The sequence below is a fragment of the Anarhichas minor genome, unplaced genomic scaffold (genome assembly GCF_050575085.1).
Source record: "Anarhichas minor isolate MPS153535 unplaced genomic scaffold, ASM5057508v1 ptg000003l, whole genome shotgun sequence".
NCBI lineage: Eukaryota > Metazoa > Chordata > Actinopteri > Perciformes > Anarhichadidae > Anarhichas > Anarhichas minor.
In genome coordinates, this window is record NW_027466449.1 from 9,104,748 (window position 1) to 9,123,468 (window position 18,721).

General features: G+C 43.1%; 1 protein-coding gene across 1 annotated transcript; it reads left to right on the forward strand.

Annotated features, from left to right (window-relative positions):
• Positions 1–10,423: 10,423 nt before the first annotated feature.
• Positions 10,424–15,774, forward strand: bgnb (biglycan b). Its single transcript, XM_076091368.1, has 7 exons — positions 10,424–10,667; positions 13,467–13,579; positions 14,207–14,420; positions 14,554–14,664; positions 14,803–14,896; positions 15,328–15,466; positions 15,563–15,774. Exons 1-7 carry the CDS (start codon positions 10,424–10,426, stop codon positions 15,758–15,760), a joined length of 1,113 nt encoding a protein of 370 aa, XP_075947483.1. The 3' UTR covers positions 15,761–15,774.
• The last annotated feature ends 2,947 nt before the right edge of the window (positions 15,775–18,721 follow it).

The window sequence follows — 18,721 nt, forward strand, 5'->3', positions numbered from 1 at the left end:
TTCCTCATCACCAGATGACTTCCAACATAAACTTCCACCACCAACCGCTCAGCAAATAGAGACACTTTGACTGTGAGGGGGGCCTCAGTCCGGGCCTGCAAACATGTATGGATGACGTAAGTCGCTGTCGGACTGTGTACAGTAATTGGGGTGCAAGTATATGTGCGTGAGAGGACTGGGGCTGCCCATTAGCAGGAGGGAAGACGGGGGGAAAAAGGTGAGGTTACTGGAGCTAAGGGGAGAACAACAAGCTGACTTTCAAGACACAATACAGCTATTGTTCTCAGAAAGTCTCTGAGCTCAGTGAAAGATGAGAAAAGCAGCAGTTCAAGCCTCGCTGATTCCAATAAGATGTGGCTAGAAGACCGAAAGGAAAGGAGACGGAGAGCAGGAGCACGCTCAGAGCTCTTTTACTGTTTGGGAACTAAAGCCACAGAAGCTCTGTTCTGCCAACCTTGTTGACTTCCCAAGATGCAATGTTCTCTCTTTCTGTGTATCTTTTGGCAGAACTGTATCTCACTTTCCATATTTCTGCTGCTTGTCCGTCGCCCTCCTGCACCGTTACGTACATGACAATGCACCATTCTTCGGCTCCTTGATCTCTTTGATGTGAGTGTGGAGTGTGCCCGCAACTTTTCTGCATCAGATACCCTTAACACAGTCCTGGTGGGAACATAACAGAGCCAACAAACAAAGCACAAACCCTGTTGCATTGTTTTCACTGGAACAACCTTGTATCCCTCTCATCCTGTATTATTAGCAAAAACTCTGAAGACACCTCAACTCACAATGTCGTCAGTTGTTTTACACCAAATACGGCTGCAACAAACATGATATCTGTACGTATTTGTAGTCTCACTCACACAAAAACAAACTAAATATGTCATGAGGGCTGATGGAAGTGCAGCAGTCTCTCTAATTTGATAATTCACCCGTGCAAAGACTCAATACACTTTGCAGTATGTCACTTAAAGTAATGCATATAATTAAAATGATAAAATGTTGAGTCGTGCTCAGTGTCGTGATTTACAGGCGGTGCACTTGCCGTGTTACTCCAGTGATGAGTTTTCAGCAGAGAGCGGGGTTTCTGCTGCTCTAAATGAAGACCAGAAGGTCCCCTGCAGACTCTACAGTTTCAGACACACTCAGAGGGAGGCAGAGAGAGAAAGACAGTTAATACGAGAGAGAATGAAGCGGGGGTATTGAGAGGCGAACAACTGACAAAGTTAACAAGGTTATGAGAGCACAGAGCATGCATGGTTTGAAGGTGTAATATGAATACACACACAAATACACACACACACACACACATACACACACACGCATATTTACTTTTCACTCTCTCAGCCTGGGCGCCTAATCACATGTTAGATTTCTGCTTTCGGTCTTGTGCATGTGGTGCAGTCTCCATTCTCCATAATTGTACAGTCATTTTGCAAACAGCACATTACTGTCTCAGAAACTGCACATTCACATTTATACTGCAGTTACTGCATGTACAGGCAGAGAAGATCAAAACTGCATCAGATCTCTTTTTGCAGATTCCCTTCTTTGTAGTTTTACACAGATGGATGCTCCAGCTTTGGTCTTAAATCCTTAAACCTCCCCTCCACGGCTTGTCACAAATTTGACGGGCTTGCCACTTCTTTGCTATCCATCATCCCGTGTGTGAAATAACTAAACTGTTAAACCGACGTCCCATCACACCCAACAGATGTTTTGCATCCCGTCGAGCTGAGGCCAGAGCCTGTTTGATGAAGAAGTTGACCGTAGAGCAGCATAGTGCTTTTTTTTTTTTTTTTTCTCCCCTGCTCTCTCTGTTTTACCCAGCGACAGCCAGCAGCTTCCTGTGTTTGTTATTGGAGGAGCGGGGTAGGGGGCTGCTTGCTGATAAAACAAAAAAGCACCAGTACACACACAGAGAAGCCAGCAAAAAAATTTATTTTCCTGACTCAGATGGGCATCAGGCATAAGCAGATAAAGCAAGGAATGGTGGAGAAAGCTGGAGGGTAGAGTCAGAACATAAGATTGGGTTCCAGTGTTAAGGGTCAACTACTTTAGGTCAACAAGAATGTGCTAACTGCAGTGCAGGAGAGCTAACCGCTCGGCCATCACCCCTGTTCTGCTTCTCCTTGATAGCCAGCAACATTAATGACTATGAAGTCAACTTTTATAGCTCTGCAATCCAAATCAAGGAACACACTCGACACTTTGGTCAATTCTATTCACTTCTCTCTCTTGCACTCAAAATCGTTACATATACGTTCTCATACTCTTATGGTAGCACCTACCCAAGAGCTAACAAGTGGGTGTGCTAGAGACACGTTAGCTGAGCAATAGTATAGGACAAAATGAGTTTAATTTGGATGCCAAGCCCTCTAGCTACAGACCAACACCATAATCAAGTGAACCACAGCGAGAGAGGGAGAGAGGGGCAGACAGAGAAATAAAGAGGGAGAAACGGAGTGAAAGACTAAACCTACAAAATGAGGGAGAGAGGAAGCAGAGAGAGGAGGAATGTTATCTGCAAAGGCCTTTATCAAAACTCTGTCTCCTGCCAACACCCCTTGATCTGGTCTGCATGCCTTTTCCGCCTCTGTGGTTACTGCACTCTTTGAGAGAGAGGCAGGATATAAGTGAACAGAAATATGAGCAGGATTGTGTGTCCGCTCTTGTATTGATATGGAGGATGAGGAAAATGATTATGAATTGCTGGTCAAAGTCCTGAAGCAGCAGAGCTCACGGATAACTCGTAACTAACGCCTGTGTGGCCGACTTTGTGCAGGGGCGGAAAAGTTCCCAGATGGTGTGGCTTGCCAAACTCGCTGCCTCTCTCTGGGTGCTGGCAATACGAAGAGGAAATCAGAGGGTCAGTGAGAAAGAAAACTTCATCCTGCCAAAAAAAAAAAAATTTAATAGAAAACCGTGAGAAGATGCAAAATCATAGGTTTTATAATCACAGTCCCAGAAATAAAAATGTTTTTTTCTGCATGATTTTGGTGGAGCTCGGTGGTGTCTGTTCTCTCCCAGTAATCAAAGAACTGTGTTGCTCAGTGTATGGATGATGGATGGATGGATGATGGATGGATGGATGGATGAATGGATAGATAGATAGATAGAATCTGTTTTAATACAGCTGCATAAAAACACATTTTTGTCGCTCTTTACTGTAAGATGTTATTATGGGAGCAACAATAACAGCTTACTGAGGGTTCCCGTGATGCCACTGCAGGGAAGCCTGTCTGATATGTTTCAGACAAAGCTTTAGCTTGTGTTTTAATCGGCGTTCCAAACTTACAATGTCTTTGATCTACATTTTCTTCAAAGAAAGTTAAACTTGTCAATTGCACCCTAAGAAACAAAGTTAATATACAGTGCACCGTCTCCTTCTCTTTCTTTTTCTTTAGTAGACATTGCCACAACGTTACTTTAGGGAAATGTTATATATATACTATTGTATAACATTGTTATATATATATATATATAACAATGTTACTTTAGGGAAAATAATATATATATATATATATAATGGATGTACAAATAAATAAAGGAACACCCAAGGAACCTCAAATTGTGTAATATGTCATTGGTGTTATGATGTTTAGTATATTCCCATGTCATTCCCATAATATTGTAAAGTTTTTGATGCTATTTGCATGATGTCGCTTACTTACTGTAGGAGGCTCTCCCCTCCTCCTTCTTCTCTTCTTTCATCCAAAAAGGGGAGAAAGGAGGCTGGCTTGTTAACTTTATGGGCTTGACCCCCCCCCCCCCCCAGCTCTGAGTCATTTGCTCGGTTTGGACTGGAACTAGCACACACGGTGCCCTGACTCAGTTCACAGTGGCACACAGTGTGGAAGGAGCTGCGGCTGGATGTCACAGGGAAATACTGCAATAATCCGTAAATGTGATCAAAAAATATTGGACTTCAAAAAAATCTCCAGGATAATCTGACACACGCAGGGAGAACCTTCAAACTTCTTTGGAATAATATCTTAATTTGATCCATAAGGTAGGGGTGATGGGTTATTTTAATTTTACTTTCCAGTCTTGTAAATGGCCAGGGGGCAACTTTCCTCTTCCAGCTGATTTTTTATTATTTAAAATTATTACAAGTTATTAATTATATGCAAATGCCATGCCGATAAGAAATTTTATTATATCAATAGAATTTGAATTCTAGTAGCTTTGAACTCTTCTGCTACATCTAACATGTTCACATTTTTCGTACTTTGCTGAGATTTATGTCACTAACTTTTATATTTTCAGTTGTCACACTGTTTACATAGTTTGCACCTCGTAACCAATTGAATGTTTTTGTTATTTATTTGTTTCCTCCCTCACAATTATTATATTTAAATAAGTATCCCTAACATCCAGCTGGCAGCTACCTGTTGCACGGCGCATGTGATGCTGTCATACTCCGGAGTAACACCAGATGGCGCAACGAGTCCCCAGAGACTGCTTGCTGGGAGCGATCATTAATGATGATAATTGGGCGAAACCTTTCTTTTCACTCACTTTATCCTGAAATCAACGCTCCCATTGGACTTTAAATGCAACACATGGCATTTACGTCCCTGCATCATGATCAAGGGGGAGAATAATTATGGTGGAACGTGCCAATCAAGTCAACTCCTTCTGGTAGACATCTGCCCTGCCCTAATTCACCCTCTGCACACAGCGCTCAGAATGTCATGTGTTGAGAGAACTGTGGTCTGAGAAACTTGCGTGGAGATTATAGCTTGCTGTGTTTTTATTTTGTCAGGTAATAATGAAGCAAACAAACATTGAGGACTCCCCGCGGCCTCATTCTGTCTTGTGCTGATGACTTCATGTCCAGCAATGGTTCCGTAAAGAGACAGAGCAAACAGTGTCTGTCTGTGGGGTCGATGGCCAGACGGTCTTCATCTGTCTGTTTCCTGACCTTCCAGCCCGCCCACCTATTAGCCAGCCTGTGGGTTGACCACCCTGCACCTGCTGGTCTGTCTGTTTGCTGATTCTCCTTGCCAGTCTGTCCTTCCACCTGTCTGTCGCATCATCATTTGGTCTAAATGCAAACTCACAGTTCCCCTGCAGCTTCATCATCTTCACCCTGCAGAGGGCTGTGTCATTTTATAAATTCAAGTCAAAGTTAAATTGAGCTCTGTCTTTGCCATGTATTGACAATAGAATTAGCTGTTTCTTCCATTTTCTTTCTTTTTTTTCTCATGTGCCCACAGGCATGGATCCTCAGGTCAGTTGTCTTATTTGGCCCTTTTTTGTTCGTCTGCATTTCTTTGCTCTCTGCTCTGCTCAGGCCTGGTCTCTGCAGCATTCAGCAGCTTGCCACCACATCCAAGCTTGGCGGCATCAGAGAAGTTGCCAAGCAGTTCCTTTTTTTAGGAATTACAGTCACCAAATTACAGCCACTGGGGCAGTTAACTCCACCCAAACGCTCCTACCGGACACGCCTAGCACTAACTCTGTGTTAGTGAATTTAGGGTGTTTGTGTGTGTGGCTGCCTGTCTGTGTGTGTGTGTGTGTGTGTGTGTGTGTGTGTGTGTGTGTGTGTGTGTGTGGCGTGAAGGAGACATGGCATAAGGAAGTGAGGGAGTTCAGCAAAATGACCAGATCATTTTGGAGGCATTTCTGAGACCAAAATACGTGGATGGTTTACACGTGATTGAGTTTGTGTGTGTGTGTGTGTGTGTGTGTGTGTGTGTATTTCTGTTTAGGACAGCTTGCATTCCAACAAGCAAACATGTGTTTTTTTTTCTGGGACGTCAGAGTTTATTGCAGCTTGGATCCCGTTCAGAATAACATCATGGTTTGAAAAACAAACTGTTACTGAAACAAATAAATACACCATGACTCCAGCCAAAATAAGATTCTATTCTCTGCAACACAATACGAGGCCGTGTCAAATATATTGTGCTCAGTCAGCACGTTCATCACTTTGAACCACCCTGTGATGTTAAACGGCACTGAGTGTTGACGTGGCGGCTGCCAATACACCAGCGTTTTTGTGCCAGCTGGCACTTTTGGAGAGAACTTTGCCCCACCTTAACTCTTCTCTGCCAACGCAGTCTAAGGAGCAGAGCTTATGTGCTCCTGAATATGAATACTCTGATGATAAAATGAGCCAGCGTTTTATGTCTTGATCGATATTGTAAAGCTTAATGCATTTTGGCAGCTGCGGCTCATGGCGGTGCCAAAGGGTTCGACATTTACATTAAACACAGATGAGAACAGCAGTTGTGAATAAACCGTGCTGTGATAAAACAGATTGTGATGACTTTACATTTTTTTCCGTGAATAAAGGGTGGCAGCCATTCCTATGAGTCAAAAGAAAGTGGGGGTTGTGCGTAGGACTGGGTGGGAGGTAAGGTGCCTTTCTCTGGACCGCGGTCCTGGGAGACCAAACTCTGTGAGTTGTATCTCGGGGATGATTGTTCTTGGCGACACAAAGAGCATACATCTTAAATATATGTTTGTTTAGGTTGACAAGAGCAAATGCTGCCTTGTGGGAACTCGAGTCACATCAAAGTAATTGCGGTGGATGTGAGAGCAGACAAGTACCCAGCACTTGATGGATAGTGCATATAGGAAATGTAAAGCTAATCTCAAACGCTGGGTGTGGGAAACTCAAACAACTGATGCACTTGTAGGAAGGATTGTTCACCAGATGGTGCTTTCAATGACACCACTGCGTTTTTTTTTGTCTGTCAGCCTCCATTCACTCATGCATCCACCCCTGAATCCTGTCTCATACCTTCTATCCCTGTTGCTCTTTCTCCTCCCTTAATCCTGTTTCACCTTTTCAAATCCAAGAGTAAACCACTGGAATTAAAATCTTCATAAAAGTGTCTGTCTTCTGTTACCTGTTATGAAAGCCTCTTTTGATATTATAGGTGTGTGTGTGTGTGTGTGTGAGCACATTTTTGGCACAGATGGGGAAATTCCTCTTGTTTCTTCACTTCTTTGCTTTACTGAGGGAAAATAATCATTGCCACAGAGGAGACAGAGAAGCCGTCATCTTGTTAAGTGTTAGGGTTGTCAACATGTAGTTGTTGAACATCTTAATTCAAAAGCGTGGGCATTAATTCCACTGCATCCACTCTTCTGAGGAGGAGTTTTACAAGATCTTTGACGCTGGCTGCAGGGATTTTCTCCCATTCAAGAGCATCAGTAGGACACTGATGATGAGTGATGAAGCCTGGCTCACAGTTGGTGTTCCAAATCATGCCAAAGGTGTTATAGTACTACAACTTCTGTCTATTTGAACTGAAAGGCCTAGCTCAAACCCTGAAAAACCAGACACAAAAAATAATGTATTTGCACCAGTGTGTCCACATACATTTGGCCAAATAGTGTACATTACTGATTCAAAGCAAGTGTTGATTAGACACTTTCCTTTCCTTAAACTTCCCTCTCGCCACAGCCAACACACAACTCCCACTCTTCTGTCTGCCTCATAATGTAATTTTACTCTTATTTTTTGTCTTTCCATTTACTCTTGTCTGCCCCCCCCCCCCCCCCCCCCCCCATTCCACAGCACCACGAAGACAAACACAGTGAGCGAGACAAGAATAGCCGTCGATCCATTCCTCCATTAAACCACTCTTGGCCTTTGGATAGGAGCAGGACAATTAAGATTGAAGCCTTTGGTTTGTTTTCGTCTAGGACCGGATGTTTGGCGGCTCATAACTTTACTGAAGGCAAAGGAGAGGAATTTGTAAATTCACATACACACACACACACACACACACACACATACCAGGGCCAGATAAAAGTGGTCATTACAGTCACAGAGGCTGCTTGGTTGTGGGATGTAGTTTATTAAGTCTTGTTGTTATGTTATGTTTATAGTCTTAGACGTCATGCCTGGATGATGATAGACTATTTATGTTCCTGTCTACCTTTCCATCGCCCCCAACACCTCTATCTGCAAATCTCTATCTATTGCCACATCTCTACAAATGGCTGACAAATCATTGCGCCCTCCACAGATTAGAGCAAGGGTGCCACGTTTTTAGTTCCAATCCTCCCACAATGCTGCAAAGCATAAGCTGCAGAAATCGTAGGTGGAAAGCTTAGTCCGTTGTTTTCTATATTACAGCTCTTTTGTGTATTGCGTGTCATTGTGTGATGCTGACTATATATACATGTATGTCCCCGCTATGTCCTTTTTTTCTGCATTCTTCTGGCCAAGCCAAGGCCAGTGGTGTTTTTTATTTTCTGCAAAATGGTATAATTTAGCTGCTATTTTTATTGCAGGGAGCAGACTGCAGGGGCCAGTTATTCATGCTTTCAGGCCAGGTCCACCTCATGCACAGACTCTTAGTTTAGTTTTAATGTCCCTCAGTGATACTTTTATTCCTTAGAATGGAGCTAAATCGCTCTACAGTTGCAGCGGATTGCATAAGCAACTTTATTGATAATTTTCTCATGCACCGTCCTTTATGATTTAGGACTGAAGTTTATCAATATTCAGTCAGTGTGTTCTCTGACCACATTCTTCTTTGTGGAGTGTTTTTGTTAAGGCTCTACTTTTGTAATTTAAAGGATCAGTTTCTCATTCCACAGTTTCAAGTGTGGAATGAGAAGCATTTCTCCAACATTAAAAAAAATCCCCTGAAACCCGTTCACAAGCTTTATTATTACAATCCCTCCCTTTTAGGCCTTTCAAGTCTTGTGAACAGTCTGTGCTACCAGAAAAATCCTGGGACATTTGGTGAAACAGGCGGGGCAAAGATCAAGCAAGTGTTTGAATGGTGTTGCATTTAGTAGGCTAGCTTAAGACAAGTCATTAACACACAAAAAGACATGTCGCATTGAGTTTCCATTTGAAGTGCAGTGCAAACTTCTAATCATATTATCCAAAATTTCACCCCAAGACATCCGAACCCTTCACTCCTTTTTTTTGTCCCTCCCTCTTCTCTCCTGTTTCTGATAATGTTGAAAGACAGAATTTGCTCTCCTCTTGGTTCCAAAGAAATTGCAGTCATGTTGCTACAGGATCCTTAAACGTCCCTGGAAAGTCCATTTGCGCGCTAACCATTGGCATCAAGACTCCCCCGCCGTCTGTAGGATTACGGAGCTGGGGATCAGAGAAGGGAATTAACACGACAAGGTTATAGATTATATGGTTTTAAGTCACCCCAGAGTCCAGTGTAGGACTGGGATTTACTTCATAGGATTAGCCTCAGGTTAAGAGTCACGATATCCCCTCGTAAGGATCAATTGGCCTGGTGGTAATTTGTTTTTATAGGAATTCGATTTTAGGCTGCGCCGAGGTGTTAGTTAGGTCGGAGCAGGCAGGATGAAGCCAGCAAAAAAACACATACACACACATGATCACAAGTCTAGTGACCTCAATCAGCAGCATGTGTGTGTGTGTGTGTGTGTGCACACAGCTATGACATCATGGAGTCTGTGTTTCATGACATGCGTACAAACTCCAACACATGCACCCAGACGCTCTCACACTTGCACACCCAGTTTCAACTCTAAATGAATGGTGGCTTTGTTTAACTGCTCGGTTGCAGGAATAAAGTTTTCCACCGCTGAGGTGATGTCCTTTCCACTATCCGATTGGTCAGTGAGAAGAAGTAACTTACTCTCTTGGGAAATGGACAGGAAGCAGACAGTGACATTTTGTTGGTGTGGTTTAAATGACTTTCATTCCCAGAGTTGACTCCTGGCAGGTTTCCCCGGGGGAATGAGTCCATTTCACCTCACCAGACTCCAGCCCCCTTTGGCCTGTCATGTGGTATAAACAGTAGGGCTTTATAATTAAGGATAGGCAGACCATTTCATAACATTTCAATGTCCATTTATTGCTGACCATTATCCTTATTTATGAATTTGAAGCCCTTGTCCACATGGCTGGATTAACCTGCTAGGGAGCCCAGGTGTGCACAGACACACACCACATCCTAATCTCTGCAGGGTGGGATGAACTGTTGCCCACATGTTCCCAAGTACAATACACGTTTGGGGCCCCTGGAGGTCTGGGGCCCCAGGGCAGTCGCCTGCGTTGTCTGGGGGATATCCAGCCTTGCTCACACACTTTTCCTTGCTTTTTTTTTTTTGTCATTTTGACATCCCAGACATTTCAATGTCATGTGCATATTCCTTTTCATACTCCCATTGATTTAAATAGAGTGGACAAAATACATTTGAAGTAATGATAAGTAATGCAATACAGTTCAAGCCTCCAGAATGACAACAGAGTTAAATCAACAGCTCTCTAAAGCAGTTTCAATAAACATTTCAACCCTTATGAATGTAGGATTTATTGTAGGGCTGTTGTATTATACTGCATTAGTTTTACTTGCTTTACCATTAAACTGGTAACTTAAAGTGTTTACATTCATGTGTAATAAAACTGATGCTGCTCTTCGTTCTTCTTGTGTTTTCTCAGGTGTATAAGTTAACGATGTTGCCATATTGCTCCCTCCTGCTGTTGCTATGCGTGGCTCGGCTGCTCTCCACCTCCTCGGCCCTGCCCTTCGAGCAGAGAGGCTTCTGGGATTTTGCCATGGACAGCATGGACAGCGGCAGGATGATGATGAGGGATGAGGAAGAAGGCTCGGCTGTTGAGGAGATCCCCGGCCCTGACATACCCATGTGCCCCTTCGGCTGCCACTGTCAGCTCAGGGTCATCCAGTGTTCTGACCTCGGTCAGTGAGAGTGTCTGTGTGTGTGTGTGTGTGTTTATGTGTGTGACAGAGAGAGAGAGAGAGAGAGAGAGAGAGAGAGAGAGAGAGAGAGAGAGAGAGAGAGAGAGAGAGAGAGAGAGAGAGAGAGGGATACATGTCTGTTATGCTTTGTCATTGTTTCTATGTGTGTGTGTGTGTGTGTGTGTGTGTGTGTGTGTGTGTGTGTGTGTGTGTCAAGAGGTTCAGACAGGAAAGCAAATGAGTTGAATGAACCGAGCCTTGCATGATCTTCACATTCTCCAGAGAGTAAAATCCCTCTTTGGTGTATTATCTCAGAGAGAAATTTCATCCTCTGGATGTCTATGAGGGATTTAGTGTTCCAGACATTGTGTGTAGATACGAGGTGGGAGAGGAGGAGAGACACAGCAGTAAAGGGGAAAGGACTGAGGCAAGAGAAGGAAGGAGGGAAGAAAAAAGAAAGAAAGAAAGTAAACAAGAGACGGAGAGAGGAAGGTAAACACAAAGAAAAAATAAAGGACACTTTGATCGGAGGAGATGAAAAGTCTACAATCTCCTCTCCGTCTTTAAGGAGCTGTTTCATGTTGTTTCTGGGATGTAGACAGGATGTTTAATGTAATCCCCAACCAGGAGGGGAGGGTGGAGGGAAGAACGAGTTGGTTTAAAGGGGTTTAAAGATGGAAGAGGAATGTCAGGGTAAGGACGTGAGGGTTACGAATATTCACAGGTATGAGTTCCACTAGAAAAACATCAAACTAATTTGCTGGTGACAAGGACACAAAAAACATTACACTCAATGTTCTACCTCCCAATACCTCAAAATATGTCTTCTTTCCATACAAGCATATGCTATAATTTCCTGCCTGTGGATATTGTAAGTGCATGCTCCGTCTATTCTTACAGGACCAAATAAACTGCGCTCAGTCTTATTTACGGATATAAAGATTCCTCACATCATACTGGCTATATAACTCTAATAAGCTGTCTGTGTTTAGACATAATGGTTTTGTCGAATCACCATTTTACAAGCTCTATATACTGTCCGTGGTCTCTCTGCTGCGGGTAAATGTGGAAGCGTATAATTTCCGAGATGTCAAGTGCTTATTTGGAACAGATGTATTCTGGCGGTGGCGTCTGTCTCCCCTCAGTGTGCATCCCAGCATGATGTTGGGTATTCGTGTTGAGGGACGCTGGGGTTTAAGAGGGTGCTAGTTTTGTCAGTTTGTGGTAAAGGCTTTGAGACTTGTGGCAGATACGGGTGACGCGCTGTGGTTTGAGGTTTAGAGGGTTAAAGGGATTCAGTTTATCAGGGGGTGGGCGAGAGTTTTTTTTCAGGTTTGTTTATCATTTATGTTGTGTTTGATGCAAGCAAACACATTTGGAGGATTTCAGATGGCAGGATAGGATGCTTGTCGAAAGCTGCAGGTGTTGGCTGGAAGGTAAATATTTCCTAACACATAAATCCCGCTGGTACAGTCATATTGCTCTCACAGCAGCTGTAACAACTTTATTGCACTTGAGAAAATGGAAGAGACTGAGTTAATAATTGGATTTAAACTTGATATTTCATTTAATTCAACTTATACTAATTTATCTCTGAGGGCAACATCTCGCTTCATTTCTACAATACACTATAAAGTTCCAAGCCTCCTCAGCCACTCCACCAGATCTCTCAGCACTGTGTGGACGTGGTTTGTACAGAATGTCAAAGGGTTTGATCCTGTGTGGTGACACGGAGGGTGGGGCACAGTGCAGCCAAAGCCATATAGCTAAACTTAACTCTAGATGGACAGCTCTGGGTAGAGTCCTGTGGGACAGATGTGGTTGGTGGCAAACTGGATCCCAGTGGGACAGCTGGCGTCCTCTCTCACCAGCGGGTCTGGTTGCATCATGGGCCTGATCCAGATGAGTTCGGCCCTGGTCGGGATTCGCTTACAGTGGCCTGTCTGCGCCACTGACCACATCTGATACACTCATCCACGTGTCCTCTTGTGATGTGGTCTAGTTAATGATCACTGGTTGCTGTGTTTGTGCGTGCGCTGAGTCATTTTTCCAGATCCCTGAATAGAATAATGCAGGTGTGTTTCTTAACGCCGTCCGCTTTTTGTAACCCATTCTTAGCCTTTATGAATTTATTGCTTGGTAAAGAATATACACAAGCGCAACCCTAGCCGTAACAGCTCTTGGTGTTTATGCTTGTCATGATGTTGTTAACTGCACACTCTACTTCTACATGACTTCTTAGCAGGTGTTTCTAACACTTGGCACGGTAGCTTCACCACTTACCCATTAACACACACAGCTTGTACTTATGTGTGTGTGTGTGTGTGTGTGTCAGGGTTGTGCCTGTCTCCCTTTTATTTGATGTGTGATTTTGCTGGTGGTATTTAAGTCACATCCTTTGTGACTTCTGTCGAATGGAGACCAGATGGAAAACATCTGGTGTCCCCATCTGCCATGTCTTTGTAAGTGACAAACCAGTAATGTTAGTTATGTGCTGCTTTGACGTCTCTGTTTGACCTCCATGGTTGTGTCTATGTCCACCTCTCATTAAAATAATAGACGAGGAGCCCCAAAGTGCCCATTTGAGATCGTGTGGGAGTGTGATTGGTTCATGTTTAGGCCTGATGGAGGTTTTTAAAACACACAGTGACTATTTATTTTCCATGGTCTATGTCTGACTAAGATATCTTAAGAGCTTGCCTCCTTGAAAACAATCTGTTTTTTAGGGCGTTGGTTCCCCCATGGAAGCATCCAATGGAGCATGATTCCCTTCTGTGTTTTTATTGGTCTCGTCTGCAGGTCTGACTGAGGTGCCAAAGAATATTCCTCCAGACACCAAGTTCCTGGACCTGCAGAACAACCGCATCACTGAGCTGAAAGAGAATGACTTCAAAGGCCTGACTAACTTATATGTAAGAGACACACACACACACACACACACACTGGTCACATTCATAATGCATTAGATCAGCACCTCTCAAGGATGTATGAACGACTCAGCTCAACCTGTGTTGGCTTCAGTAGTGTGAAATATCATAATGATCCTCCGTTTCCTTGAGGATTTAAAAGGTTCATTTCTTTTCTTTTTCGCCCTCCTCCACCCTTCGCTCTGAAAGCTTTAATTGTAATAAGTTCGAGCCTGAAGCCAAATAGGAGTATTCAAGCTCACAACTTTGTCTCTCTTAGCAGAAAGGCTTTGCTCACTCCTGACCCGCATTTAAGAGCGCTGACCAAGAGCAATATCGAATCTGGCAGAGTAGAAAACTCGCAACATGACATTATACAATAACATCTCTATTAAGGTCTGTTTGCCTCATCTCCATCTTTTAGCCAGCGCAGGTGGAGAGACATTCGGCAATGACGAGATCGACTGCAGGATCAGTTTTAATTCACTCAAACACATTCAGTAAAGACAGAGGCTGCAAACACAGGCTCCTGTGTATTCTGTGTGTTGTTTTAGCTTACTTTCTTTTTATTTTCTGACTGTCTGAGTGCAAAAGTGTTTCGTTTGGCTCACTATGGTTACTGGTTTTTTCCAGGCTCTGTCTCTGAGGAATAACCTTATTTCCAAAGTCCACCCCAGAACATTTGTGCCTCTGAAGCACATGCAGAAGCTCTACTTCTCCAAGAATCTGCTGACCACTATTCCTAAGAACTTGCCGGCCTCTCTGGTTGAGATGAGGATCCACGAGAACCGCATCAAGAAGGTGGCAGCTGGAGCCTTCGCAGGACTGGGCAACATGAACTGCATAGGTCAGAAATGCTGATGACTCCAACAAATCTAGGCTATACCCTGTGGTGCTCACCACTGCCTTTGCCACATGTATAGAAAATGAAAGAGACAGTTTTTTTATTTCATGCCACAAATATTCCCTTCATCTTGCAGAAATGGGAGCAAACCCCATCTATAACAGCGGGTTTGAGCCTGGAGCCTTCAAGGGACTGAAACTGAATTATCTGCGTATATCAGAGTCCAAATTAACTGGGGTGCCAAAAGGTAACAACTCATCTGTGTGGCTAAAATGCTAACATATTTACAATGGATTTATCTTCACAAGGAATACAGGCAATGGACAGCTACTGGACAAAATCAAATCTCAGTGGAGCCTTACGTGTTATGTTGTCTCTCTTTCAGATCTCCCAGACAGTCTCCATGAGCTTCATCTGGACAACAACCAGATCCAGGCTGTGGAACTGGAGGACCTGAGCCGCTACAAAAACCTGTACAGGTACCTGTACACACACACACACACACACACACACACCTCAACATCGTGCTCGTTTCGTAACTGATTTCTTGCACCTTGAGGGATTTTCTTGTGGATTAAAAAAAAACATCCCCAGTCAGCAGTGCCCCTCAGGGGTAATAATATGAACTACATTGACATGCCACTGAAGAGTCGCAGGATAAAAGTTCAGGTGTTCCTCTCTACATTGTTGCTCTGCTCCTTCATACACACTCCTAATCTCTAATGGGACTATTTATAGTCACAGGAGTATTGCCAGGCTGCTGTGGCCCTAATTCTCAGCTGCAATGATACTCATCAGGGAATGTGCCTTTACTCCAGCTCACATTGGTAAAACAATTCAGCTAAATCTACCGTACAGTGGCCCGTTTTCTGCATTTTTCACGTTTCCCCCTTTATCTCATTTTTTCCAGGTTGGGCCTTGGATTTAACCATATCCGTAACATAGAGAACGGCAGTCTGTCCTTCGTCCCCAGGCTGAGAGAGCTGCATCTGAACAACAACCGCCTCACTCGTGTTCCCAAAGGCTTCCCAGATATGAAATACCTACAGGTGAGTCTACCATCCACACATTTAGTTTGCCATCTGAGATTGGATGTTTCACGCGACGCTCCACTCACCCTCGACTTTGCCGCTCCTGCTTTCAAGGTGGTGTACCTCCATTCCAACAACATCGACCAGGTGAGCGTGGATGACTTCTGCCCTCGAGGATTTGGGATGAAGAGGACGTTCTACAACGGCATCAGCTTGTTTGCTAACCCTGTCAACTACTGGGAGGTGCAGCCCGCAACGTTCCGCTGTGTCAGCGATCGTCGGGCTATTCAGTTTGGCAACTACAAAAAGTAAAGACAGGGGGATACAGAGAGATGGAGAAAGTGAGAGGAAGGTGATGGCGGAGGAGCAGATAATTTAAATAAGGAAAAAAAATTGAGAGATGGAGGGAAGGGAGTTCATATTTGAGATCATTATCTTTATTATTATTGTTTTTGGAGAGAGGATGAGTGACGGGGAGGAGGGGCAATAAACTGATGAAATAGAAAGAGAAGTGAAAAATGCAATCACATAACTTGAAGGGAGTGGAAAACAAAGCGCTGGCAGTACTTCACCTGAGTTTTTCTCATTTTTGAATTTTAAGGTTTTGAAAGTTTTGCCATTTGAAATGGATAAAACAGAGAAGAATGTCTGAGAAGATTGTTTTCGATGAAAAATGGGAACTTGTGTTTTAATTCCATACTTTTTACACAATAGTGCTTGTTGAGATAGATGTCTCTTTTATATTAACAATTTGGTTTAGAAGTAAAACAAATAAATAAATAGAAAAGCAATGCATTATAGTTTTTTTTATACTTTTGTGTGTGTGTGTGCTGATTTGGGAGGTACATCACGTTGCCCCTGTTTAACTGATCTGAAGCCATTTGGCCCTCAACTCTGTGATCAAATGATACTGTATTAATCAGTCGTCACAGATTTGGGGGCAATTTCCACCATTTACAGAAACAAAAATAACTGCACATAGTTTGGAAACTATTATTCAAGTTTACCAGTTCAAATACATTTTTGTACATATGAAAGTTGACTGATAAAAAGGGCAATAAGTACATTTTAAAATCATCCTCATCAGTGCGAAACATCGTTTCTAACTGAACCACCAGCCTGCCTGTGTAAGGAGTCTATTCTGTGCCTTTACTAAATATTATGCTGTCTGTATGGTACTTTAATACATTGGTAGTGGGGTTTTTGCCCCAGTTAGAGACAACACACATGCGCTTTGCTTTGAGACAATGAAGGCAGTGTGTTCACATAGTGCTACAAACAATAGTATAGTGTTGATGCATTGTTTTGCACAGTTCTTTCTGTTATGCTTTATCTGCTTCAGGGTTATTGGAGGGTTAGCCTGTTTACATTGGTAGACCTATGTGCAACTATACTTTAGCCATTAGTATTCTGTCCTGTCTCGGTTCTGTAATCTGATAAACTGCTGCATGTGAATAAAGACATTTTTAGCCTGCTGCATGAAGCCAGAGAACAACTGATGCCCATGGGTTGGATGCTGTGTGAGAAATAAAGAAGAAATAGCAAAAGTGGCAAACATTTGATGAATACATCCAAAAGTCGAAGCAGAGGCATTATGTGACAACAACTGATTCTTTGGACATTCGTGGGATTCAATCCTAAAGCGAGAGTTTGTGATATTGTAATCAATATTGGCTTGATGTTATGAATTTGTCTTCAATTTGAATCCATGATAAGCATTTCATCTGACATCTTTAAATGGAAAATAAAGTCAAAATAGTAACTTTGTCAATCGATTCAATATGACCACAGAACACATAACTTAAGAACACTTAAGCTGTCTTTAACTGCGAGCTGTCTTTTGTTAACTGATGAAAAGAATGAAAATTGTTTAATTCGATTTTTTGTGTGCATCAGAATTGTTTTTAACTGTCTTGACTGGTGGTACCACAATTTCTTGTCACATTCCTCCTGTATTGTGAGAATCATTTCCACAATTTTATAATCTTTCCCAGAAGTCTCTTGTGTGGTGCGTTCACATCTTCAGTACTAACACGCAGAAACAAGCAGAGCACGGTGAAGGACGAATTTGCAGAAAAAGTGAAAAGTCCTGCATACTAATAGACATTTTAATAATGTCTTCTACATTTTCACACAGAAAAAAATGATATAAACTTACACATGACAACATGCAGACTCAAATGTAGGGTGACATTGTTGTTTTATCATAATTATGATCAACTTCAGCTGCTCCACTGGATCTACAATTCAACCTTTAAAAGCAATAATGAAGTTTTGATTATATACAAATATATATATATATATACAGTTAACATTTTAGAATTTATTTTACATCCCAATGCCAATCAATAAATCAAATAGTCTGACAAATAAGGGTATATGTTTGGGGGGGGGGGGGGGGGGGAGTCGCTTTGGAGGGAGGACTGAATGGACTTTCAATATCATAATTTCATTTTCAAATATGCCGCTCCGTGCGTCGTCACCGCGGCCGTGCGCCCATCAGCCCGTCTGATCCAACGATACAATGATCCAGCCGTGTGTCGATGAGGCAGAGCGCACTTGCCTGTGTTGACGCGGCGATGCTCTTGCGCGTCAAAGCGTTTGCAGCGCTCTCTAAGCAGCTACGGAGAGATTTCGCCTCGGATGAGAGATTAGGAGGAGGAGGAGGAGGAGGAAGAGCGACCAGCATCAGAAAGAAAAAACCTCGCTTTATTTTGGTCCATCGCGTCTACTCGGTGGCAGCGGCCCCGTCGATTCTCCGAGGAAGCCGGGGGCTGGATTTGAAATGTCGCAGGGATGTGCTGGTGAGTCGGCTGGTGCTGCAGAGCTTGTGTGCAGCCTAAATTAAATATCAGGGGTTTCAGGAACAGCCTTTACAGCCGGTGATCCTATCGAATGCACGTTATTGGCACATTTTAATCTCCCGTCACGTTAATACTGTACATAATATCCTGCATAGGCCCGACGATGTTAATAGGCTAATCACCTAGTTTGAAGGCTATCTGTACTGATTGCCATGGCGCTGCTTCTGCTCCACACTGGTCTATTTCACATAGCAATGGATTTGCGTTTGCTCCAGTGCTTCTTGTCAGCTCCAGTGTAGAAGCCACAAGGCTTGCTGTAGCATGTGATTGCTTGGACGAACAGGGAACTGTGATGTTGGATTAATTTGATCTGCAGCAGGCATCAGCGTTTCTTCTATATCAGCTCCATGGAAATGTCACTGCTGAAAATAAGCCATTCTAAATAAAGAAGCCAACATGACATTTGTTT